We start from the raw sequence: 27,693 nt of genomic DNA on the forward strand, positions 1-27,693 counted from the left end.
TGTATCTTGGAGCACCATATTTTGAAGCCATCCTTATATTTTGAAAATGCAAAAACGTGGACTCTATCCAATACACCCAGATCAGAAAAGAATATTCAATTCAATCAGTTTCATGTTTTCAACACAAAATGAACTCCCAACAATTCTTTAGCTCTGTAATGCCCAAACTGTCATTATTTAGTTATCTTTTTTGCAAAGTAGAATTTGGGATCAGCATTAATGCATGAATATACATATGATATTCTCTAAAATGTAGCCACAATGGCTTTTTCTTGATAAAATTAAGCTAAAATCGCAGCTAATATTACACTGACAAAACTAAGTTCCTAGTGTTGAAAATTCTTGTTTGATGTAGTGGAATACCAGACTGACTAAAAATGTTGCTTCAGCCAAATTCAAGTGTAGATATTGGCTTCTATTATGAGACTCATTTCTTTTGAGAATATCTTGTAATAACCTTGACATAATTTTTGACAGACAGCAAGAGGCCCTTTCGAAATATAAGTGACTGTCAAAATTTCACTGAACATGTAAAACAGATGATAAACAATTGGTGTCAAAATTCAAGGGTATTCTGAAGAAAACTTTGTTGTCAAATTTACAGGTACTTTCACAATAACAAGAGATTTTGATGGTTATTATTTGTAATAATATTTCACATGAAAAAAACATTAAAAAAGTATTTTTTTTATATTATAGTTTTACTGGTTTGATGCTAGATTCTAGGTTTTCCCATCATCCAAGGAACTGCCACTTGGCCTCACACTATGTTCATATTTTTAAGCATTTGACTTGGTTGATCACACCACCCTAGTTCATTTAACAATGAATAAATTTGGAGTATACCCTCTATGATTAAATTTTTTATGTTTTCTTTCATATAGATCCTTATCTGTAAAATACGAAATATTCTCTTTGAACCCCTCCCTAGTTAGTGTGGAATTCCTCAAAGACCCTTGTTAGAACCACTCTTATATGTAGCATTGATTAATGAAATTGGTAAGATTCCCTAAAATGTGTTAATATGTAGATGACCTACTGATCCTTGAAGTATGTCATAGAACTATCAAAAATGACCCCATCCAAATCCTACCCATGTTTGGCTAAAGCTAAGAATTCACTTATAAAATTCCACTAAGACAAATATAATGACAATAAACTTCTTAAAATTCTTGAAATATACTCCTATTTTTTTTAGACCCTATCCCACCCAAAATGTTAATGAAACAAGTTAAACTCCTTGGCGTCACAAAATTCTAACAATATTAAGTGGACATGCATATTTCAAGAATTCTTGACTTTCCAGACAAAGGATAGTCAAAACTAAAATTTTTTAAGTGGATTAACTTTGAAACGGTCAAATGTTGACAACACTTTCACTGTGAACAACAAAGAAATTATTGCTGGACCATTAAAGCTGAGAAGAAGTGGGCCATTCCACATAACGTTTATAGGGAGGCCTATATCACGCTATTATATCACACATTATATTTTAGAGACACTCCATATGATTATCCAATTTTGTCACTATACTTGAGGCATTTTTTTCAGTTTTTTTTGCTTCCACTATCTGAATAATGTTTTATACAGTTACACATTAAAAAAAGGTTGACAAGAAACAAACTAAAAAGAATAGGTGTTGAATGCACCAGGATCTGCCCACAAGTATTCCCCAAGTATTTTAACATGTGTTGAATTGGGTTCTGACTTACATCAAAAACAGGTAACCTTTTTGTTCTGTCGAATTTATTGGTGAAAACGCTCCAACTTAGGAAAATTGGAGTTTTATACCTTTTTCTGAAGAAAACTTCAAACAGTTAGATTTGCAGATGTTTTTCCTACATACTGAAACCCTTTTCAAACCAAAAGTCTTTAAATTAAGCCCTGTGGAGTAGAAAGTTTTTTTTTTTTTTTTTTACAAAAACTGTCAAATCATTGGTACCTTTGCCCTATAGAGGAGAATTAAACTGTTTGTGACACCTTGGATGCGAAGGAAGATTTATCTTGTGAGAAAGAATTAGTGACAGTTCTAAAAGGATTAAAAAACAATAAGGGCCCTGGTGCTGATAGTGGGATAAATGAGTTTTAAATATTGTGATTATGAAGGTAGAAATGAGTTACTTAAGATTATAAATGTGATTTAAAAAAGGCAAGTATCTAGCAAGTTTAGGATAACCCTAATTAAACCCCTGTATAAAAAAAAAAAATGATAAGAGTGAATGTGGTAATTATACTGATATTAGCTGATAGTAGCCAATTACTTATGGTAGCCTTACTTAATTACTGATAGTAGCCAATTACTTATGATGATACTTTTTAGATCTAGAGATGCTGTAGACAAAGTTTTAACAGAAGAACAGTGTGGTCTTAGGAAGACTAGAGGATATGTTGATCAAATTTTCACTCATAGGGTAATAACTGAGAAGCACTTGAGTCATCCAACACCTTTAGTCCTCAATTTTATAGATTATTAGCAAACATTTGATTCAGCTGATAGAAGAACTTTAGCAAAGGTATTATCCTTCTATGGTATACTAGACAAATAAACTAAAGTCATTAGTGCTATGTATAAGAATAACAATGCTGTGGTTAAGATAGGAAATGAGGTTAGTGACTAGTTTTGAATTAAATAAGGGATTAAGCAGGTTTGTGTTATAAGATCTTCATTTATATGGATTTGTCTTAAGGAGCACAGCAAAGACAACGGGAAAACGCAGAATCAAATTGGGAAGTAAAACTTTGAGTTATCAATTTGTTGATAGTGATGAAAGACTTGAGAGTCATGGCTAATTAGAGTAAAGCAGAGACAGATAGTCTCTGTGAGAGGCAAAGTGGGCATAACTTTTTGAGAGTTGTATAAAAATGATTCTTATCACTTCTTGGTGATCACATCTTTCATCCATCCTAAAGAAGATTATGCTGATGATTTAAGCATCCTAGCTGGAAGTGTGAGCTTAAATGAATGGACTTTTATGGGTTTTGTGAGTATTCGATGCTTGAATAGGTTTGAAAATTAATGTTCAGAAGACTAATTTACTACAGCTGATGAAGATGAAGATGAGTGACGGTGAAGATGAAAAGGTGACGCTGGCTAAGGAAAAGATTGATCAAGTGGGCAGCTTCCTTTACATAGGTAATATTATTAGTAAAGATGATATTCAATGAAGATGTTCAAAGTAGAATAGCCAAGGCCCAGGGTGCTTACTCACAGTTGAAAAAGTTTTGAAGAATAGGAAGATAAGTCTGCAAACCAAGATTAGAATATTGGAAGCTACAGTGATGACAGTGGTCAAGCATTGTTCTGATGCCTGGGTGTTCCAAAAAACAGAGGAAGTTTTGGTAGAGGTTTTCCAGAGAAATTGCCTACAGATTGTTTATGGTACCTGACTGACTGACCATATTTCAAACAGTAGGCTGTATGAAAGGTGTGATTCAATCCCACTTTCTGGGGCTATGATGAGGGAAATATTGAGATGGCTAGGACACGTTCTGTGGATGAAGGGTGACAGATTGCCAAAGACTGTCCTTTTCAGCCAACTTTCTAGGGCTAAATAAAAAGCAGGTTTTCCTTGGCTTGGATGGGAGGATGTTGTAAGAGAAATGGAAATTTCCCGGGAGGGTGTAAAGAATCGATACCCGGGAGGGTAAAGAAACTATAGAATCGATAGTTATAACAGAATGGCTAATCATAACTCTGTAGAGTTGCAATAGGGGCCTTGGTAAAACCTTCAATACTCATGTGAAGTGTGAAAATGAACATCTAATCAAGAAGGTAAAATGTATTTAAATATAATAGGCAACTGATTAGGTCCTTGATGAACTTTTTTTTTTATGTATTGAAAGAGTCCCTTTTATCTTGCCCAGATCCTGTTATCTTTTGTCTGACACTCATTTATACCTTTGCCTAAAATGTGGTTGCACTATTTACCACTGCTCCAGCAAAACTGATTTTAGCCTTGATTCAAACATGATTTTTAACATGCTACTTCAAGATAACACTAATAATGATCCATTAGAGCACAGGTTAATCTGTTTTGGAAATTAATTCAAAAAACTTTTTTTGGATGTAATATTAATTTTCATGTATAAAAAACTTAATACATGCAGTTCCTACCTAAAATTTAGGTAGGAACTATTTGGGGCATGAGTGATTAAAAAAATTAGTTTTTTTTATGATCAACTGGAATAATAGTTTATGATGTTAAGGCCCAATGTTTACATTAATAGTCATAAACGTTTTAGAAATGTACTAAATTCATTGTTTGTCATGCAAGCATTGTGACTTTCGAGTCAAAGTAAAAAATAATGACAATAGCCACATTTTCAACATTGACACTGATCATGACAAGGTTAAAGGCCCATTTCTTTGGTTATCGTTATCATTATCTTTTTGTTGTCATTGTCATCTCAAGCATTGCAGATGTTGTCATTGTTATGTAGTTCCCTAAAAAATGCCCCTACTAACATTTACCCATCTATAATCCCTATCTCCTCTGGTAGTTCTGCCATTGATCTGTCGTTGCCTTCGGTCTCTCTACAGATTCTCTTCTAATGTGAGTTTTCGGCTGCATTCAAAAAGGATTTATGAGTTTTCACCAGGGAACTTTGTACAATAGAATTTTAAATATATATATATATATATATATATATATATATATATATATATATATATATATATATATATATATATATATATATATAGGTAGGAACTGCATGTGTTAAGTTTTTCAAACATGGAAATTAATATTTTAATCTGTAACAAGACTCTCCTTCCACAAGTTATTTTTCTACATCTTCGAAGCAACTAACTTATTTCTGAGGAAATCAAAACGCCCAATTCTTGTAAGATAGCTTTTAAAAATGGTTGCATAGAACTTTTGAATGAGCTCTGGGGTCTATGAACACATGCTAGCGTTCAACTGGGGTGGCTGGATTGGATGCTTCTTAAGCTATTATTTGTTTTGATGTTTTATATTGTCCTATTTTTCATAAGTTTTTTTTTTATAGATAAAGATGCATGGCCTGTGAATGGTTTCTTCGACTATTTTTTAACATCTGGTTCATTAAGAGCAATTGAAATTCTCCTGTCGGTCAAAGATCCCCATGATAGACACTTGTTTGATAGGTAAGTGAGACTTAGAAAACTATCAGGTGTGAAAGAAACTGTTATTGTTGAAAATAAATGTTTTCGAAAAATCTAAATTATCTAAATAAATGATATATCATCAGTGTCAAGCAATAACCAAATAAGATGTCATAATAAATTTTCGTTCTTCATACTTCGTATTAATGCTAAATTATTGTGAAGTATTCTGAAATTAAACAATGGCATAATTTGTTAAAATGGTTGGAAGTGATAATTTTGCTACTCTAGACAATAATAGTGGATAAATCACTGAGGTATACATAAATATTTTTATTTCATCTTTAACAATGCAACCTTTGAGTAATTTATTTTCCAACTTTTTGTCTAGAACTAACTATAAACTACAGAATTATTGGAGTTGTAAATGATTACAACGCTTCAGGTTTGTTTTTTGAACATTCTTATTTGAGTGAGGAGGTACGTTTTTGCCTGGGACGAAAGCACAAAAACACCGTTCAAACAGAAATTAGGTAAGAAATTATTCCAAATGTGTGCCTCCTGCTCTTTGTGGTAATTATGGTGTCACACCATTGATCAACACAGATTATGAGAAGGGGTCAAATATCAGGCAAGACGTTTCCAATCAAAGACCCAACAAGGTATTTTTTACATGTTTTACGAAGCTGGAATACGTTATATCATTAGTTGTTGGTTCCAATGACATTGTTAAGACTATCTGGGAAAATTTTAAATTGAATGCAGCAGATATCTTGGTGGAAATATAATCTGCATCATCTTCTGTGTTTGAGCTATGTACAGAGTTAACAGTCGATTTCACTGAATAACTTCTTGATATTTCAACAATTAGTGGTCTTGTTATCGAAAGTTTCAGTGACGATTTTGAAAGTATAGTTCATAAGGGTCCCGGAATAAGGAAGCCAATCTCTAGCAAAAACCAAAGGAAGTACCTTATTTCCTGTGGTTCTAATCAACCAAAGCTGAGTGTCATCCCAGTTGATTCTTCAATATAAGAAATGAAATAGTAGCGTTTTCATCCGAGACTTATGAGAATTACCAGTTCTAATACTACAATATCGAGAAAGATGCTGCCTTGTGCTTCCTTTTCTCTAGAGTGACCAATTCGAAAAGCTTGGGTGGAAGCCAGTCTGTGGCAATGGCATAAAATGAAGAGCGAAGAAAGGAAAACTAGCAAGTCCTTTCTCATCCAAGTCACAAAAAGCCGCTTAGTTCTATTTTTGTCACTTCGTCAATAACAGCAGTAATGTGGATTTCTTACTTGATAAAATCACGCAAACTAAGGTTTTGCAGCAAGCAAAAGGTGAAGAAACAAACAAAAAAATTGTGAATTTTTTTTTCGACGGTGCAGGAACCCTAGCAAGACAGGGCATTGGCCTTAGGATAACTGAAGAACAAAACGGCAACTTTGTTCAAATTGTTCAATTTTTAATGAGATATGTGGCAGCTCTTGATACCCGATATAGACCACACAAATTTATTTATATGCCAACAATTCCTCAAAACGAGTTCATTGACTTTCTTTCAGCAGATGGCAGGGAGATGATTCTCAACGAATTTTGGATTCATAATTTCATTCTGTGATACGATGCCGGATGCTTTACATTCTGATAAGCTTGCCGGCGTAATCTGCAATACCAGCTCGGGAGGGATACCTAGAAAGATAGATACTATTAGATGTTAGCGAAGCTAATGACGAAAAAGTAGAGGGTATGTCAGAAAGTATAATAAGAACGATAGCCAAAGAACATAAGAACATAGTCAAGGAGTGGAATTCCTCTGGATAAATTAGCTTTCTAGTCTTATTACTTTGCAAGCGCAATGTCTGGTCAATTTAATGGAGCCCAGCAGGAAATATCTTAACTGTTTGATTGCCTTGTGCCCTATATTTCCTGACAGGCCCACAGACTAAATATTGTTATAGAATATAGTGGCAATTCATCTCTTGGATAGTTGGGCTTTTCAACATCCTTGACGAAATATACATGTTCTTCTCTTCATCTACAAAGCATTTTGCCACCCTTAAAGGAAAACTCTCTTCAATTGAAAACAGCTTTAATCTCTGAAACTTATCACGGACTCGGTAAGCTGTATGGACTGAAACCATACAAGCAGTAGTTACTTAGTTTGAAGCAGTAGTTACAGCCATTTATGAAACAGAACCCATAAAGAATAAAGGGTTCTAAACTTCAAATTTATCGCTTGCCTTATCTCTGGGAAAAAAAAAAATCATGTCCAAGATCAGGATAGTAACAGAAAAATTTGAAGAAGAGGAGATCAACATCATCGACGCAATTGAGATACTTTAAGCTATGAAAAAACTTTTCGAAAGAATATTGGAGGATGAAAAAAACAATTTCATTGACATTTCGAAAGTGTTCGCCGGAATGAGAGAAGTCGATCCAGAGACAAATTCGTCATCATTGTCAGCGACTTGAACCATCTTGTTTTGACAGCCGAGCCCAGAGTCAAGTCAAGTCGAGATCCCAATGTATCAGCTCTATAGACAACATTTTAGAATCCTGCTTCAAAGATTGACTACATGGGAATGATGGGAGATAATATCAGAGCTTGCCTTATCAATTTTCAGCCATTTTGATTCTAACTTTAGCCTCCTTTATAAAAAGGGCTTCAGTTGCAGATATTGAGCTAGCAACAACGATTTTTTCCAAACCAAGAAAGATCTCCAGGTTCTACTGCTTTTCAAGTACAGCTTGAAGTTCTATTTCAGTTTTGCCACGACGCTTCATTCTCCAGAGAAGTCCTAGGTGAAGGGAATCGCCGGTAACACAGCTTAAGCAAGCCAATCGCCTTTGTAAATTGGCTGCAACAGTACCTGTTGCAGTTGCTGCTGCTGAAAGAACATTTAACAAGCCCAAGTATGTTAAGAATTTGCTGAGAAATGCCATGGTTGATTTTTGACTATATTCCTTATATTGTGGACGAATGAGAAAGACCTCACCAATGTCTCAACAAGATTGTCCAGCGGTGGTCCACTTTGAAGAACAGTCGAATAAAACATAGCTCTCCTTAGTTAGACGTGATGTATTCCGTTTTAGCTTCTAGTTTGTCTTCGTAGATAAGTTTAAATGATAGAACGTAATTATAATAAATTTTCAAGTGTCATATAATCTGACCTAGGTGTCATTTACATAATGGGATTTCTCCCCCCGCCTTCCTGGTCTCGGCCCTTCGAGCCCTTCGAACCCTATAAACACAGTTTTGTTTCTTGCCAATTGCACCAGGTATTATTTACCTATGATTGAAACTGAGAATGTGTGCGGCTCTAAGTGACATGTTAAAGGTTAGGTACCTTCAAACGTTCTCTTTTATCTTGAGAGAAAAAATATGCCAAATCTTTTGAAAATAAGTTTAAAAAAGATTTCAAATCTTTTGAAATCCGTGACTGGGTTGGAGCCCGAACCCCCCCCCTGATATTTTTGTCATTCCCCCCCAAAAAAAATTGACAAAAATGCATGTAACGAATTTTTGATGCGTTTTACAAATATTTTTTGTTGTTAAGATCCTTCAGTCTTCAGCAATTCTATTCTCTCTTGTGCATTTTTAATTAGTATAGTTAACTGTTTGTATTTTGGATGGATATGTTGATCACACTTTAGCAAACACTAGTTTTATCTGGCTATTTCAGTTTACTTACATGTGGTAAGATCACAGTACTTGACAACAATAAAAGTATTAGAATGGCAAGATGGGATTAGAATATGAGGAAAGGCTTATCAACAATAAGGTCTTTTAAACCTGAGGTGCAGTAATGGAGTAACTGCATGTAATAAAATGTAGGGATGATGCTCGTCAGGGATAGAGTAGGGGTAATTGAAATTGGACTGAAGCAGTTAAGGAATCTTGTTTTTCAGTTCTGTTTTTGGAAGGGAAACCTTGGATACTTTGGTAGGATATTATGGTAGGATTGCTTGGTCATATAATTTGGAGTATTATGGTTGGATTGCTTGGTCATTTAATTCGGTAGGACTGCTTGGTCATATAATCTTCTAATTGTCTTTTGTACTATGGAGCAGTTAATGTGAGATTTTGATACAATCACAGCACCTAGAACAATAATATTCATGAGAAATATCAACCTAGGGATGATTCAGGATCTAAAGCCAGGCTAGGACCATTTAACGTCTTAACGCATCCATTAAATTTCGATTTTGATTGATTTGAGGGTCGGGCAGTTGATCATGAATAAAGCGAATATTTTTGAAATGATTCATTATATCAGCAGGAAGAACGTCAGTTAAAAATATGATTGTAGTGATTGGTTGATTGATACAAAGCAACTGGTTGTCTCAGTCAGGATTAACATGGGTGCCTACTAGAGAAAGGTTCAAGATGCTATACCTCGCGTCTCCACCATATTCACAAGTATCTTGAAAAATCAAATTTAAGCCAACAAGTCAGTACGGCAAGCTGTATAATTGCAGTTGAAATGAAAATAACTAAAAAATGGTATAATGTTTGACTGGAATGAATGACCTTTCTGGAACGAAGTTTGTTCAAAAGTATTGTTGATATTATTGTAGTGTCCTCAAACCAATTTTTCTCATTGGTTTGGTTGTCCAATTCAAAATTGTATTTTTCTTAGTTCTATACCCAAGTCTATGGTTCAGAGGAGGGAGGGTGCATGGGCCAAGCCATTCGGAGGGAGTTCAACTACGGGGAAAGTCATGAAGGCTATATTTGTTTTTGAAGCATTAAATTGCGAAAAAATGTGTGATATTATATCAAGTTTTTTTTGTGTGTGGGGGGGGGGGAGGAAGCATTAAGCCTGGAATCCCTGAGATGTTGCTAGCTGGCCTAGTTCCCCCATTTTAGCTGGCTTACTTTGCCCATTTTAATCACTGGGTGCTGATGAAAAACACACTTGCTGAGATAGCCCCAAATAAGTTTTCAGCGTCAAATAAAGGTAGTTTCGACTAGTATTTACTAGCCGTTTCCTCATTCAGGCAACCAGAGTTAGCTGTGTGTCCAAGCACTTCTCCGGACACCGTGAGAAATAATGTGGCATGCATATGCACTTATAGAAGACAATCATTTACACCACATCAAACTACGCCTTATAAGTCACAGTGGATCTTTGGCAATGTTACAGTGTGTCCTTATCATATAGGAATAGGAATCATTTGGAATTTCATGGGTTTTGTTTGAATGTTTTATGGGATTTCAGCAGACCTTTGTGCCAACCTCTGATAGTAGCTTTAGAACTATTAATATATAGCATTAACTTTCTAGCCTTAAGTTAAAAAGTTGATTCACTCTTGATGCTGTGTGGTAAGACAGCCTAATATTCATATTTTCATTCGGGATTCATACGTTTGATCACTTAGAAGCTTATTTGATTCTGGGTATTTGTAAGGTGCAGCACTGGAAACGCTCTTGCAGACTTTCCCAATGAAATAAAGAAGAGCCAAAGAGTTTATTGGGATTGCACTTTAATCTCCCTCCCTGTTTGTGATGGTATGCCAGCAGTCAAGTTTATTTTTCCATATTTGTGCATTTGGTTGAAAAAATTATTCTAATTCATGTCCAAGAAACCAGGATATGCTGGAATAAATATTTTATAAGTATTTAATGGTTTATCTAACTTTGTATTAATCCGATTGATGCTACAATTATATAATCATTATATTAATTATCCAATTGTTGTAAATGCCAAATTTTTAAGTCACAAATAGTTTGTATTATTTTTTTATTTTAGGCTAGCTGATACACTTCGAGGCTCAAATAAATTGAAGGCATTGGAATTTCTTGGTTATTTGGCTAAAAGAGAACCACCATGGTTATACAAGATACAACAGCATTCATTGCTCAAAGAACTTCTCAAGATTCTTAAGGTTTCAGTTTGTACAAGTTTTTAACATTTCTGTCTGCATTTGAACACTTGAGGAGAAATAGGAAAGGGAGTAAGAGGGTAAATCAAATTGGGGCTGAGGATCCTAGAATATCAGTATAATTTGCCGTGATTCAGCTGTTTTGTCATAATATCTGAGGTCTTGTATTTAATATTCATAGAAATAATCCTTGTTTCATCTATCCTATCCAGCAGGAGATAGATCTTACACTGGTTTTGGCGTTCTTAGTTGCTTTTGTTGTTAAAACGCTCTTGTAAAATAAGCGTTTTTAATTAATATAATGCAAAAGAGCCATCTTTTCCTGTCAGGAATAATCTCATTACGTATACCCATACAAAAATAAGTTCACAGAAGTTCGTGAAACAAAGAATTAGTCACATTCTATTTCTCGAGCAACCTTTTGTTTCTATTTTCCTATAATTCAAGCTTAAGAGTAAAAACATTTATGTAACCCGGGAATCCGGAAATCCCGTTCTTTAGGCTGTTTTTTAAGCAAACGCAAAATTTGACTTGATTGGGACAGTTGGGACGGACGAAAGTGCAACTTTATTTGAAGGGTAAGGACATTAAATAGGTAGGAGTTGAAGTAACTTTTTCTTTAATGGATGGTGGGCGAGTTCCGCCATCTCCACTTTTCAAATTGTAAACATTTCTTCTCCCCAAGGTTGAATACAAGCGTCATTGTTTTCTGTTTTAGATCTCTTTCCCCTGGGAAGAACTGGCAATAGCCTTCTTCCCTTTTAAGAGTTGCACACGTGTGCACCTATGGTTTTGCTGTACATTAAATAGAGAAAAGGGAGAAACAGGAAGAGGAGCAAATCCCATCGAATGAGGCTGCAAAAGGAGTTCTAAAGACTTAAATTTAATATAATTACAAAAATCTATTATATATATATATATATATATATATATATATATATATATATATATATATATATATATATATATATATATATATTATATTTATTGAAAATAATAAAATGCTGATGAAGTAGATTTTTGTTTTTAGTAAAATACACCTTCAGAAGTTGAAAAAGCTGATTAAATTTTTTTTCTTCTGAGTTTAGGGTTTTGCTTGGTTAACCTTTTTGGGTGCCCCCGAATTTTTCTAGTTTCAATCCTGAACAACTCGCAACTATATTTATATTGTTGCCGACAATTCTCAACTCTCTGTTAGAAATCCTTCGGGACGGAAATTTATTTCATTGAGCCCTGTCATTGCTCTGAACGTTGCTTTCCCTCATATTTTCAGTTACTAAATTCTACGATTTCAGTTGCCACCCCGTTCGCGTGGGAGTTCTGACACACCCGTAGTATACTTTCGTTTCAAAGTTGATATTGGGTAGCATCATCTGTGAACATATGTCTGACTTTCAAATTTTTTTCTTGACGGAAGATTCAAAGAACGTTCCAGGGGATCTAATGCTACTCAGTGCACATATGTTTTTCCTGAATTTTCTGGGGTGTCTTCTTTGAATTGATATTAAGGAGAGGTTTTATCTACCCTTCCCTCTCTCTTTTGTATGCGGTTTTGTTAATATATATTATGTTTTATTTAACATCTGACTACAACTTTATGTCTTTCGCGTTCCTTGCATTTTTTTTTCTCTGGGACTGTCAAATTTAGTCGACGTAACATGATCAGGTTTTATTCGTATTAGTTGCTTAATTAACACCAATGCTATTAAAGCACAATTCTGATAGCACAAAATGAAATAATTAATTTACTCCCTTCAAAATGTGTCAGTATTCTTTGTATTTGCGAATATTTTTTTAATGATATAATTCTACCGAATATTGAAGTTCCTGGCTACGTTTTTACAGCAAAAAATCGTTAAACTAAGAGTAAAGGGGGTTTGGGATTTTTTATTAAAGAGCAAATTTCATTTCGTCGGCGTTCTGGTATAGAGTGACTTAGCACAGAAATGCTTTGTGAAATTATTGCAATATGATTTAAATTAGGGCTACAAACTGTACAAGCGTGTGTTGTATATAGGCCACCTTTGTCATCTGTTAATGAGCTCCTAGTAATTTTTGAAAAGTTAGTAGAGTCATTGGCTGGTCGTTAGGTGATGCTAATGGGTGACTTTAATAATGACCTAATGGAATATGAAAAGGATACACCTACATCTAATTTCCTTTCTCTTTTGTTTTCAAGGTTTCTTTTCCCTGTGTGTAATATTCCCAGTCGTGTGAATGCTGCTTCAGCAAAATTAATTGATAAAATTTTGTTACGAGATCAGTTACGACATCAAAATGGTGTTGACCGATTTTTATGTCCATTTTTTAATTTTAGCTACTGTAAATTACGCGGTACGGTCAGATAAGTTTTTTGAAACTACACGACTAATAGTTAATAAGTCGAATTTAGCTAAACTTAACGCTATTCTATCTTCTAATGATTGGTCTAATCTTCTAAATTGCGATGATATGGATGTTGTTACAGAATCTTGTTTAGAAAAATTCCGCCGGACTCTTGATGATAGTTGCCCCGTGGTTAAAATTCGTAGAAATAAATATAATGTCCCGAAGCAACCTTGGATAACACCAGGTCTACTCAAATCTATCCGGGTTAAAAATGAGTTGTTTAAGTTATTTTTGGCGGACCTGTCTGAATCAAATAAAATCCAATTTAAGAAGTATAAGAAGTGTCTAACTAAAATAATTCGCGGCGCTAAGAAACGATATTATTTTGAGGCATTTTGGGATGCTTCAAATTCACCCAAGAAGACTTGGCAACTGATTAATTCTTGTCTTCGTCAAAACCTGCCTTCAAAGAGTCATATAGAGATACATAATTTAGCAGGACAAATTATAAAAGGCGATGTTCATGTGGCGGATTGCCTTAATGATGACTTTGCTTCAATTGGAGAGTTTGTGACTGAAAAATTGCAGAAAGGTACTTCTAATAGTAATGATAGATTTTTAAAGTATATACCGAGTTCATCAGATATATCAATATTTTAGAGCCCTGTAACGGAAGGTGAACTATTGAATATATGTGTATAAATGAAGAAGGGTGATTCTCAAGGACTTGATGGATCTTCGACTAATATTGTCAAGTGTACTATGCCTAGTATTAGTAGAATTATGGTTCATTTAATTAACCTTGCATTTTCAAAAGGAACGTTCCCAAGTTTAAAAAAAAAAATGCTAAGATAATTCTGTTGCATAAAGGGGGAGGGGATTCTGCGAGCCTTACTAATTACAGTCCAATATCCATATTATCTGGTTCTTCTAAGGTAATTGAAAGGTGTTTTTACAATAGAGTGTACAAGTTGTTGGAATCGCGGCAATTTTTCAGTTTGGTTTTCGGAAGGAACATTCTACCCAGCATGCAGTTCTTGCCACGTTGCAGTATATTCATGAATGTTTAGATAAAGGGCTTCTTCTTGCGACGCTGTTCTTGGATTTAGAAAAAGCTTTCAATGCAATTTGTCATGAAATATTGCTGTACAAGTTAGATAATTGTTGTATTAGAGGCCCAGCCCTGAATTTTGTGAAATCATATTTACATGGTCGGTATCAGGTAACGCAAATTAATGACCCCAGTCTATGCCTCGTCATCAGTTAGAAAAGGTTGACTTTCCACAGGGGTCCGTGCTTGGTCCCTTACTATTCCTGATTTATATTAATGATTTTTGCAACTCTTCTGACGGGGGGAGTCTCAACATTTTGTTTGCTGATGATATAGATTCAACTGTTGGTGTTGAATCCACAGATGATTTGAAGCAAAAGATTAAGGGAGTTTGAACAGCGTTGATTCAGTGGTTACAAGCTAATCGATTGTCACTAAGCGTAGCTAAAACAAAATTCATGGTTTACAGCCACATTTATAAAGAGCCTATTGCATTTGATAAGGTGAGTGTTGAAGGCGTAAATATAAGCCTTCAAAGAGTAAGTCCGATCCGGTATATATATATATATATATATATATATATATATATATATATATATATATATATATATATATATATATATATATATATATATATATTTTTCTTTATGGACTTTTTCAAACATTTTTTTTCTTTTTTTTTGCTCATGATTTCATTCTCCGTGCACGTTTATTTGATTGTTTTGTTATTTTGATAATTATTTTGTCATTCTGCTTTTCGTCGTGGGCCCTGGACTTGGGTATTGGATCTTCAACTAGTTTTATTTATGTTGTAAATATTGATAGGGTCACCACAATCAGGAGCTCTACCTCTCCGTGGTGACCCAGTGTATTTTATTTGTTATATGTACCATATTAATAAATTGAACTTGAACAGCGCAGTACACACGGCATCGTTATGTATAATTACATAGTAATTAAATATACCATATATTATTATACTTAAGTTTAGTTGATGCTTAGGGTCTTCTTTTGGGAGAAGGGAGGGAATTTTTTATATACCACTCTTGACTTTTTGCTCTAAATTTTATGCAGACTAGTTTGCGACAAAGCAATAAAAGTTTCTCAAAAGGCTTTGTGCTTTTGCGGTAACAGCCCCAGTCTGCTGCTTACTTCCACGTTTTCTAAATCTGCGCTGAAGGAATCGATATAAAGCAATTTTGCTTTCTCGAAAATACTACATACTATTACAGTGGAAGTTTGAAACCCATAAGTTTCCAGCTTTAACACTTTGTATGTAGTTTTGTTTTCGATCATTATCAGATGAAGCACAATATATAAGCATCTATCATCTTTATAAAACAATTTCTTTCCAATCCATCAGCTTCACAATAAATCCAGGTTTCCAGTTACGTACCACTATACCTAATTATGAAAGATAGACGTTTTCAGCATGTTTTAGCGGAAATTTGAATCTGCAACTGAGGAAGTTCTTTACACGCAAATTTGTTTTATTTTTCCCTATAAAATAATTCTAAGCTATATCTTGTTTGTTGACTTTTAGGTTGATAAGAAATCCTGAACAGTTGGAGAGGCCGAAAAAGACATAGAAGAATAGAACCGGACGAGTTTGCTAAGTTTAAAGGGAATAAGTATAAATTTTACAATAGGTGTAAAACAAGACATATTAAATTACCACACTTCCAGCTGCTGTCTGAATTTGTCTACTGAACATTCTCTTTGACATAAATCAAGGTCATGAGATAAGTTTAGATTTAGATAATTACGCTGCTCTTTGTTTTCAAATAAATATATCTTTAATTTTCAGGGAAACTCTCAATAGGGAGTTTGCAGCCAGCTTAGATTTTGCTTGCACTTTTTGTCTAGGACTTGGCAAGGCTCTTCCTGCGATTTTGGTCACCCAAATCTTTTTTTCATCCTCCTGGCTGTAAATACCAAGGCCAAACACGTGCTTTTCATGAAAAAATTCTAACGTTACTTGTTTTTCTTCTGGTTTATATTCTCTCCGAAGAGCTGTATTGCGGTCCAGCTTCGTCTAACGGTTGAGATAAGGTATGATTGTACTCTGTGCTCCAATCCTTGCTCAACCCAATTTGTAGTAATGACTTTATGCTAAATAACATCACTGTCTCATAATACTTTAAGCAAGGCTAATGATTAATAGGCGTTCAGTAATTTCAAACAATTGTACAGAATGGCTTGTATTTAGTAAAAAAGTAGAAAGGTGAGCAAAAGGCCCTTTGCGACAGAATCTTGCCTCCGAAAATCAGGTGGGAAAATACGCCCCCTCCCAATGGTACCCCTGCTTGAGTGTGGTTGTAAGTCCATAGCACATATTTTTAAAGGTTAGAACTTATTTTCATAGACTCCATGAAGACCTAGGAGGATATAGAGTTAGATACGAAAACCTGTTCCTGGACCGGGCTATAGACATGTTCCCTTAAGTCTTATTAACCTAGCGGAAAGACTTGAATGCTCGTGAAAACTCAATACTCTGAAGAGGATGGAGGGGAAGGGGTCAAATTTCAGTAGCCGTTTTCAAAAATCATATATTGGCGACAATATGGTGTAAAAAATTCGAGACGCTTTCTCGAATCATAAAACTTGGGCTGTATATCCATTCTGGAAATTTCATTCAATAAAAACATAACAGAAAGCATAGCAGCTTTCTAATTAAACACAACGCTGATGTTCTACACTTCTACCAATTTTTTAAACTATCTTTTGTTTCAGAATGACACCGATGAAGTAGTACTTGTCAATGCTGCCTTGGTCCTTGCTGCCATATTACCTGTCATTCCTGCAACCGTTCCTAAGCTTTTTGATGATATTTTTACAATATTCAAGTACGTCCTGCTTAGAAAATTTTATAGTTTACTCCTCTTTTCTAATGCCAAAATTAATCGGAATAATTATCAGATTTGTGATAGATCTTTGTTATGGAAGCGATTTGGTTATAAAGTTGGCTTGGTTCTGGCTTTTGTCGGAGAAAAAATAAATAAAAAGAGCGACGGGAATTGAAAGCTCTACAAAAAAGAAAAAAAATATTAAATTCTTATAACTGGATGTGAAAGGAAAGGAAACAAGATTAAAACAGGGAATAATATATAGTAAGAAGAATCAAACAGTCTGTGCAAATACACAGGAATAACTTGTCCAATCTGTGTTCTACTAATGGCATGGTTTTCCCGATAAATTGAGAATTTGTCTCTAAAAAATGGTTCATTTGTCCTTTTCTTGCTTGCAAAATAACTGAACATGATATCTTTTGAAACAACTCATTTTTACTGTGTCTTAAGCCCTAAACAGGCTGTTTTTGTTCAAACAAATTGTTATAATTTACAGTCAAAACACTTGGAAGCTATTTTTAAATTTTTTTCTATCCTTTGAAGTTTATATCATTGGTTATAAGGGGGTATATCCATCTGGCGAAAAAATAATTGACCACAGCAAAACCACTCCATGCTCGAAGTTCCAACAGAAAAATATTCAGAAGTATCTCCTGGTAGGATCATTTTGTAACGATTACTGTATTCTTTTAGCGCAGTGGTATCAGAAAAATGTTTTATTGCATTCTGCACCACCTGTCCCAGCTTGAGAAAGAAACTATATTATCTTTAGCTGTGTTGGCAAAAGAATACTGCAGAAATGAAGGGGTATGCATTCGAAAGTAGCTGAAGGCTATTCAAAAAAGAGGCAAAGTTGTTCTTCAAGGCTGCACTTCTAGGGCTAGCACGTCAGGGGATGCCTGGCAAGCAAAACTGGTTGAATCTCTATTAATCTGAAAAATGAGAATGAATTCTAGTGTTTTTCATAATTTTAAGAAGCTGACTGTGTAGAAGTGTATTGTGACTTCTGAAGCACCCTGCGTAATGAAGGAAGGAAAATTTCGCGAGTTCAAGCTTTTTAAAAGTTTACTTTTGTATCCTCCCAGGTTTCAAGCCTTTCTTATAATTGCTTTCCAGTCTTATTTGGGATGTTCAGCTATTCTCTGAAGACGTTTTAGACTATGTGGTAGAATTACTCAAGTATATTAGTCTTTGATCCTCCAGATTAAGACTGAGCCATCTAAGCCTTCTTTTGTGATATATATGTACTGAGTTGAGTCAACTACTGTGTCCCTAAAGAGTGGGATTTCGCACTTAGATCACCAAGCCTTATTCCTAAATTATCTTTAAACATTTTGCTCTTGCTGTTGTTGTTGAAGGTAATGCTGTTCGGCAGATCATTCTTCTATATACACTGTTTCTTTCTTGCTGTTGCTTAGACTTGTTGGAAAGAGTATCCTGATTTGTTGAAAAGACTTTGAAATTGAGATAGTTTGGGCGCTCTGTATTATGCTCGTTGCTAGGTTGCAGCTTCTGCTGCAACCATGATACCAAGAGCTATATTTTAAACTTTTGTTTTCCCTGTTTAAATTTTATTCCTATTCTTTCATTTTCCTATTTTCTCCCTTTTTTCTTTCTTGTCGTATTTTTGAGGTTCTAAGTGAGATTTTAACGCATAACTAACCTATATTTTATGTATAGCCAAAGCTAAAATAAGAAATAAAAGTAATACGAAATTCAATGAACGGGTTAAAATATCTAGTCAAAAAGAAAATGAAAGTTAATAATAAAGTATAACATCTAAATCATAAAGAAACATTCATCACAAATGTTGTATAAAACTGAAAAAATATTGTGTAAGTCACTCCAATGGAATATCCTAGCCTAGCCAAGGTATTCTCAAACAGTCACAATCTTTTTCGTTGTTTTTACACGTGTTTCATTAAGATGGATCCCTAAAAGCAGTAAATAAAACAATATTAATGGGTAAACACTATTCATCTTTTTATCGGATCTTGTAAATTGGCAAATGGCAGTTATTATGTGAAAAATAATATTGGCCGAAAATGCTCATGGTGACATCATATAACGGTATGATGACAAAATATTGTCTAAAAGTGAACATAAATAACATGTTTGACTACTTGCTCATCAATATTACGAATATGTTTTATTAATTTATTTGAAGTATCCTCAGTAATTACTAGGATAGGTTTTTTTTTGGAAATAGTATAACCTAAAGAAAATAGTATAACCTAAAGGAAATAGTATAACCCGGATCAATGACAATATAAGTGGATCTTTGGGGATTTTCTTATGGAAACAGAAAGAGTGACACTTTTGTGCACTGTCTGACGTCTTCATTAAAAAAAAAAAATAAAAAAAAAAAAAATAGAAAAGTTAAATAATTTTGTATAGCTGAGATTATTAGTTTGTACTTTTGTAGGATTAAAGCTCAAATTTCTCTATTAAGTAATAATTAATCAAAATCATTTTATTTTTATTCTTTAACTCATGCTTTTTATTTTCAACTTTTGCTTTACGGTAGTGACGGTGACTACAATTTGGGATTATATCCTCTCTTACATTTAAAATGCCGGAAAGGATTTTCCCATACGATTGGACAACTCAACCACTGTTCAGCTTAATCCCCATTCAACTCAACTCATTAAATTTCACGGCTTCCTTTTTATTTTTGCTGCAAACAAAACCGATAACCGTTGCCTCTTTGAGTACAGTAATTTTATCTTCGGGGCAAAAAGACGGTTGGGCCTAATCTGCGTAGTTCATTTAAATACCACAAGGCAAGGATTTCTTCTAAAAGCGCAATGATTGAATTCACAAACAAGAAAGGGTTGAAGGGTGTAGACCAAAAGTCATAACCGAAGCCGAAAAAGAGGCTGATGAGTTCCTTAAGTTACTACTGCTACTCCCAACAATTCATTGCAACACCAAGCCGCCTAAGGCCAATACAGTTACGCACGGTCCTCCTTCATCCCTATCTATTCAGAGCCTTTTTCTTTTCTTCCCCCAAGAAGTTAAATTTTCCTTAAATATTTCCTTACGACATCCTCCCACACTATTCGAGGATGAAGTGCTTTTCGTTTGATCCTAGATGGTTGGCCGACTGATTCTTCAGTTATTTGGGATTTCTTGAGATATGTGTTTGACTTTATGAGGGAATGACAGATGAATAGAGATATCGTTTTGATTTTTCTTCCCGGGTAAGGAGAGTCTTTCTCTTGCGACAACCTCTTTCTAACAAATTATTTTTGTAGTAGGCTCACCGTCTGGCATACAGTTCGATCAAGTTCGTCCCAAATGTTCCTCATCCATTTACGTTTGGCCATAGCTGCTCTTTTTCATCGTTTGTATGGAATGTATCCTGTCAACTTTCTATCTTACATGAGAACTCATATTGGACTCAAAGACGCTACCTTGGCTTTTCAGTCTTCTTTAAAGGTAAAGTGTAAGGTAACTACGACAAAGCTAAGGACGTTTAGTCTTGTATTATTTACGCTGCCCTTCTAAGCAGGGTTGAATTAAGACCTAGCAGAAACCCTGGACTGACAAGATTAGTTGACCCATTTAGATAGAGCATACAGTTTATTTGGCGTGCACCTATCGGATATTTTAATTGTTATAGTACTCAGTACAACAAGTTATTTGTTGGCCCCTTAGCTCTAAAATGGGTTTCAAATAAAAAGCATCTTTTGATTGTCTTTTCTGGTTCATGTGTTTTCCTAAGAATAGTAGAAGCTTTGATTTAAGCAACATATTCGATAATTGAAAATCATTTCACTATTTGCTGTTTTTTTTTACTACTGGAAATTTAATAACTATTTTCAGGTTCTTTAGTCTTGTGGTCCCTTGGAATGTAGCTGATATTCGCCTATTAGGTAATATGACCCTGCTCTTCAGCAAGAGGTGGTATATGTAGAAACCTGGAATTCAAAAATTGGGTATAGGTTTTCTTTCTTATCGAGCTTTATCATTCTATGACCAGTTCTTGTTTTGCCTTATGCATGTAAAGTTGAGCTCTACTTAAGTTTTAAGCTTGTCAGCACTTTTAAATATAACAAAAAATGTCTTGAGTAGTTCAGTTCTATTTGTAAATTTATCAATGTTCACTTTTATGTGACAGTGTTTTGATCTGACACTATTTTTAGGAATTACAGGCTTTTATATTTATACCGGTGATTTATGGCTTTCATTTTACCTGAGGGATAATATCTTGATATCTTCCAACTGTTTTTGAAGTTTTCAGGATCGAAACGGTCTATGCTACATCTGCTTTTAAAGCTTTTAATGTTGAAATATCTAAAGCTGCAATATAAGAATTCACTTTCCGTTATAATTACATAAAGTATAATACTGGTGAATACACACCTGTGAGCATCAAATATTGTATTTGTTTTGGTTTAATCAATTTTGTAATAGGCTAGCTATTATCCTTCAAATACTTTTGGCCGAGGGTGCCATTTTTTGCCAAAGAGTATCTCGTTGCCGTTTTAAAACCAGAAAAGTATCGCGTTCGAGACGCTTTCAACCACGAAAATGCAAAGGGCGGCTGTCCTAGAGATTGAAAAAAGGGAAACACTTTATTTATATGACCTCTTCTGACCCAAGCAATTTAATATGATTTTTTTTTTCATTCTCTACATCAGTGATTGAATTTTCAGAGTCGGTTCCGGTTCAACTGCTCTTCCCATGGCCATTGACTGTATATAGCCTTAGGGTATATCCAAAATGTATCTGAGCTTTTTGGTTTGCAATCTTTTGTTGTGCCTAGTTTTCAACAACAGTTGGTTCATAACGAAAATTTAAAGAAAAAATAAAAACGAATTAGTGAATTTTAGACGTTGCCTACTTATATAAACTCGGAGCAAAGCTGATTTAGAAATCTTTTTAGTAGAAACATCCTGAATGTAATGAAGTAAAATTTTATTATTATAGTTTTTTGTTCAGGAAGAGGCCATAACGTAAACTGTGACCAAAAAAAAGAACAGAAGCCAGATTCTAAATATCGCAATGACAAACTTTTCAACCGGGATTAACGCTAAATTATTTAATTTTGAAATTATGAAAACAGTTTACTAAACTGCTTGCTCTATCCTTGTATGGTTTAGGGAAAACAATGATAGAGATTTTACCGTTATTTATCTAGACTCATGATGTTAGGACCACAGTTTCAAAGTTCAGTATTACTTGGGGTTATTTTCAAAATTTTTCGGAACTGGGCTCTCTGTTCTTTTTCCTATCTTTATGATTGTTGCAACGGCAAAAGCCCGGCGCCTAAAGTTTTGAGATTTGATGTACTTTTAAGACTCACTGAAGGCATTTATGATCTTACCCCAGTAAAATATTATTGGAGACGGCATTTATACATCTCTTTAATGTTTGGCAAATCAAAAATGATAAGGCTATTGAGGTCTTAGGCCAAAACTTCATGAACTCGATTCAGTTGCAAGTGCCCAAGTTTGGTCCAAGGGGTGAAAATTATCAGAAACCCCAAAAGTGGCAGAAGGACAACAAATGTGCCACTTTAGCAGCCATGATTCTAGCAACAGTACTGTAACCATAACTACAAAAATCACCGAGTACAATACAATGCACTTTACTTAGCCACTAATAAATTATCTTTTAAGATACTCAAGTGGAAATCCTTACCTCACATTAAATTGTGGAGCCGCTTCGGGTTCGAAACTATTGTTTCCTATCACAGATCGTATTAAAATGCAATTTGTTTTTGACTCTGGCTCCCAGCTTAATACAAGAAACCCACACAGGGAACATACACATCGGTACATTCTTAACACGAAATTGAAATACAGATACAAAAAAAATCGATGTAAAACTTGGGGTAAACTTCGAAAATCCATAAATCCTATAAATCATTGGGAACTAATCCGATGTTTCATGATTTAGTGTTTTACTTTTAAGAGTGAGCTGGATCTTTAAAAGTTAGGATCTCTGTCATATATCAGACTTCCATTTTAGAGGATTAGTGAATGTTTATTTGACCATTGATTAAAAGACAACAGTTGTATCTCTGCATTCCTAAAAAAGCTGTTGCTAATAATTGCTGCCAATAATTGTTGCCCACAGATGGGATCGTTAGAATTTTCTCTATACGTTATGCGTCTTTAGGTAGAGTATATGTTTTTATGCCAAACCTGTAACTTTTTGTCTTTTTCTTCTAGCCTCTTTTGGAAACTGTGAAAATGAACCCACTTCTGGTGACAGAGACAAGAGAGAGTGAAATTCAAGAATCTCGTTGGAAAAGTCTAGACACGAACGATATATTGGCTGAGTGTTACCACCTTGTTCTCTCTGTAAATCCTTTTCGAGAAGAAGAAGTACATGAATTTTGGAGAGAAGGAGAAGATAGTAAGTTTCAAAACTCAATAAAATACGTTCGCTCATATATATATATATATATATATATATATATATATATATATATATATATATATATATATATATATATATATATATATATATATATATATATATATATATATATATATATATATATAATTTATATATATTTCTAATATATATATATATATATATATATATATATATATATATATATATATATATATATATATATATATATATATATATATATATATATATATATATATATATATATATATATATATATATATATATATATATATATATATATATTATATATATATATATATGTATAAGGGAACAAAGACTAGACTTTTTGGGCTGGGTTGTGGGGGGGGGGGGGGCTCAGAGGCTGTTTAGGTATCAAACAGTTGCTAGTTTTGCTGAAACCACCCGTGTACTTATTATGCAATGTGTATTCTTTTTCTAATAGAATAAAAGTTAATTTCGCAGTTGGGATAAGGTCTCAAAAGACACAATTCCCTGACTTCCGTATTTAGATTTCCTTGGGTGGATTTCGAGTTAAAGGAAAAAAAAATCGAAATTACCAAAACTATTGTCATATTATTGTTATTACTGACAATTTGTAAAGAAGAGCGTAATTGCCACTGTTCTTAACACGTAATAAACATAGTTCACAGTAAGCTGTATTATGGGTCTTGACCTAATTGGAGTCGATCATTGGACACAATATTGATACTTTGGTTCTGCTGTGTAGCTAGCCAAAAAAAGAAAATATGGGCTAACCGTAGTCAAAAGTACAAGTTTGTATTTTTGTGGTTAGACAGACCCATAAAATCCATCAGGTTGAAACTCAGACCTCAAAGACCGTTTCTTCCTCTATAATTTCCTCCAACCTGATGCTCCAATGATGGAATAAGTCCAGTTATTGTATACTCCTTGCTGGATAAATTCCAGTAAGATGTCTTCTCGTTTCTGCGGTCATCTCGTGAAAAGAAATCAGGCATTCCAATTTAGTTAAGGCGTTCCCAAAATTTCCAATTCGTGCTATGGCTTCATATATCTTTCCTGTGTGTTACCTTCATAGTCGTAGTTTATGTTTTGTCAGTGCGGGATTAAATTTTGGGATTTCGTCCTTTATTTCATCGTATCCCATCTTCCTACACCAATTCCATTCCATTCTTCTAATGGGTTTCAAATGGAAAATATTAAAAATCCAGATGAATTGTAAGCTAAATCTAAACTAATCTTTGGGCGCTGCTTTCTTTAAATCATAATTACATTTCAGGCTGAGAAGCAAGGGCATTAACTAAAAAGGTTTCTTTTTTTATATTGTTGTAAGAAAACCTGTGTATAAAAGAAAAACATTACATCACCCTAAGAATGCTCAAATTTGGATGCATTTGTTTAGCTTTTTTTTTCTCTGCAAGACTGTGACAAATTTTTTTTTTGTATGGAATTTGCTTCAGTTAGACGCTTGGTGTGTAACTGACAGGGCATTTTAGATACTCTGAATGCTGATCCTTGTGCTTGGCGAGAACGATTCCTTAAGTAATGACATGTGAAAAAGAAAAGAGTATACCTTTGATTAGTAGCAAATCTACTCTTTTTTATTGTTTCATAGGCAAAATGCAGATTTTATAACCTGAAAAAGCTATTTCAATGTTTAGCAGCTGAACTTTTACCTTAATCCTGTAAATCGACTTAGGCAAAAGGTGGAGTTTAAGATATTCTAGGAATTATCTAGTATTACTCTTGTTAAGGTATGTGTTCCCTATAAAACAATTGATTTTATAGGACTGAAGCTGTAACCAGCGCCGAAAAAACAAGATGCTTAAATCTTCGGATTTATTAGGCTCGGATCTATCCATTTACCGACCCAGAAGTATGATATTATTAGGGAAAGGTGTAAACATGGTTAGAAAACAGGATAATTCTCTTTTTTTTCCCCACAATTTTGCACCAATTTTAAAGGTATTTTTATCCTAAAAAAAAACCATGTACACTGAAACTACGTCGGCAGATTGATAGAACTAAATCTCAGCTTAAGAATGATGTCAACATTGACGTCTTTCGTGTGTATATTAAAACCTTAGGGGAGCCAAAAAACAAGGTACTAAGAATTACACAGGGGACACAAACCTTATTAATTAAGCGGTCTTTTCCTGTTGGAAGACCTGACGGAATTTTCAAAGGTTTGCGTTAGCAGTGTGTTATTTCTATTGATAAGTTGGGCTGTAATCGTTTTTCATTTTTTGTCTCCGAGTCTGTTTTCATTATTAAACCCAACAGAGATAAAATATGCTATGTGTCTATTTGTCTTTTTTTTCTTCTTTTGAAGGTCGAATTAGCACATTTAGTGCATAGAGTGGGTGCGTATTTCCACTAGAATAGTTTCTAAGTAACTAAATGATCTTGCAATATTTCTTTCTTGAAGTTAATTTTTTTTTATTCTTTAGAATAAATTTGTTAAAGAGAACATTTCAGTTTAATTGCTGGAAATTACTACATCTAAAATTTGTAATCATTTATTTGTTTTTGATCATTTGTTCTAAGATATTGAAATATAGATCCAAGTTGGAGCGCTTCTCCAAACTAATCCAAGTTTGGGGACTGTACTTCCTGTATCCTTCTTTTAATTTGTGCTAATAACTTCCTTTCGTATTTTCTAGATGTGCTTGATATTCCAGAATTACCTGAGCAGACTGATCCTGAAGGGATAGTCTGTGAAAACTTACGAACAATTATGAATGATAGCAGTCAATGGATTTCTTTGGCGAATAATATATATGAGGCTATTTACTCCGCTGGTTCTGGGATTCCGACTACTCCTATTCCTATTACTGTAAGAAATATATATTTTATTGTTTTGCTATTATCAGGGTATGTCTAGGGGAGTTTGAGGATCAAGTTGACTTCCATTAAGACTCATGTTACAAAAACCTGCCTTAGAAACTACAGAAAACTTGGTACTTAATTTTCTTATTTTATGTGTTAGGAAAAACTGAAAACAAAATTAATTGAAATTTCTGAGTTACAAATTTGTTATGACTGTCATTGTTTTTTACAGGCTTATCCTCTTGGATCTCGAATATGTTTCCTTCATCTGATTTTAATGAAATTTAAAATTCATCGATGAAAAAAATCGTAAAATTATATAGCCGGGTCAAATATTTATTCACGGACTTAGTGGGAGCAGGGGGGATGTACAACCGGCTCGGCGCTGGGTCTCAGGCTGATGTTTTTATTAGGTCTATAGTGCAATATAAAAAAGGGCAAAACTAGTTATCGGCAGAAAAGAGTAAAACATTGTCTAATTTCTTTTCCTGAAGGCAAAGGACAGCCCTTCCTTCTTTTCAAGGAGGCATCCTCCTCCATTGTGATGTCTTCGTCTTCAATGTCAGACACAAGAAGGTCGGCTGAAACTGCTCTAGCTTTCTCAATGGCTAGGCACTCCCTGACGAGGAAGCAGAAGCAAAAGAGTTGCTCGCAGGAACGGCCAAATTTGACTGAGTATCTCCTATAGAGCAACCAGGTATTGGACAGGGCAAGATCAATGAAGTGGTGAAGAACCCACACGGTGATCATTCTGTCGTATAAATCTACACCCTCATGTGCTGATTGTAGTCGCGTCCAATCCTGGGGCATGGGACATCAATGTACTTCTGGGTTTTTTTTTATCATACTTCCTTACATTTTCCTCAGATAATTTGGCAACACTGTTTGAAGCTCGCAAAAAGGCCTTGCTGTCATACCAGTTGGTCAAAAAAAAAATTCTGTCATTTCGTACAAAACTAACAGACGTTCCTCTACCTAGTCTTTTCAGCTCCCCGTCAGATTTCACCAGTACTCCTTCTAGACGATTCTTTATCAGCGTGCCCGCTTCTTTGGTTTATAGAGCGTCAAGACCTTCAAGAAGTTTCATCGAATTAAAAAACTTGTAGAAAAAAAGGCTTTTCCCTTCTTTGATGCCTTTGCTTAGATGCAGTATGGCAGCACTTTTCAATCCTTTCACTTGAAGGTATTCCGAGAACGTAGTCATCCCCTGGTAAGTGAAGAAGTCATATACCAAGCTAGATAAACCAGCTAGTATGAAGTTCTTCAAAGCAAAGTTGTGGGTTTTAATTG

General features: G+C 34.4%; 1 protein-coding gene across 4 annotated transcripts in view; it reads left to right on the forward strand.

The window, feature by feature from the left end:
- LOC136037141 (uncharacterized) overlaps positions 1–27,693 on the forward strand; it is a 152,674-nt gene that overhangs the window by 4,836 nt on the left and 120,145 nt on the right. For 2 of the 4 annotated variants that reach the window (XM_065719640.1, XM_065719643.1), the window contains exons 2-7: positions 5,008–5,125; positions 10,842–10,977; positions 17,087–17,199; positions 20,460–20,655; positions 23,385–23,571; positions 26,238–26,410. In XM_065719640.1, coding sequence (XP_065575712.1) covers positions 5,008–5,125; positions 10,842–10,977; positions 17,087–17,199; positions 20,460–20,655; positions 23,385–23,571; positions 26,238–26,410 — 923 coding nt within the window. The remainder of the gene's footprint in view (positions 1–5,007; positions 5,126–10,841; positions 10,978–17,086; positions 17,200–20,459; positions 20,656–23,384; positions 23,572–26,237; positions 26,411–27,693) is intronic. The other 2 variants (XM_065719641.1, XM_065719642.1) reach the window with 2 other exon arrangements.

Source organism: Artemia franciscana, chromosome 16, assembly GCF_032884065.1.
Source record: "Artemia franciscana chromosome 16, ASM3288406v1, whole genome shotgun sequence".
Lineage (NCBI taxonomy): Eukaryota > Metazoa > Arthropoda > Branchiopoda > Anostraca > Artemiidae > Artemia > Artemia franciscana.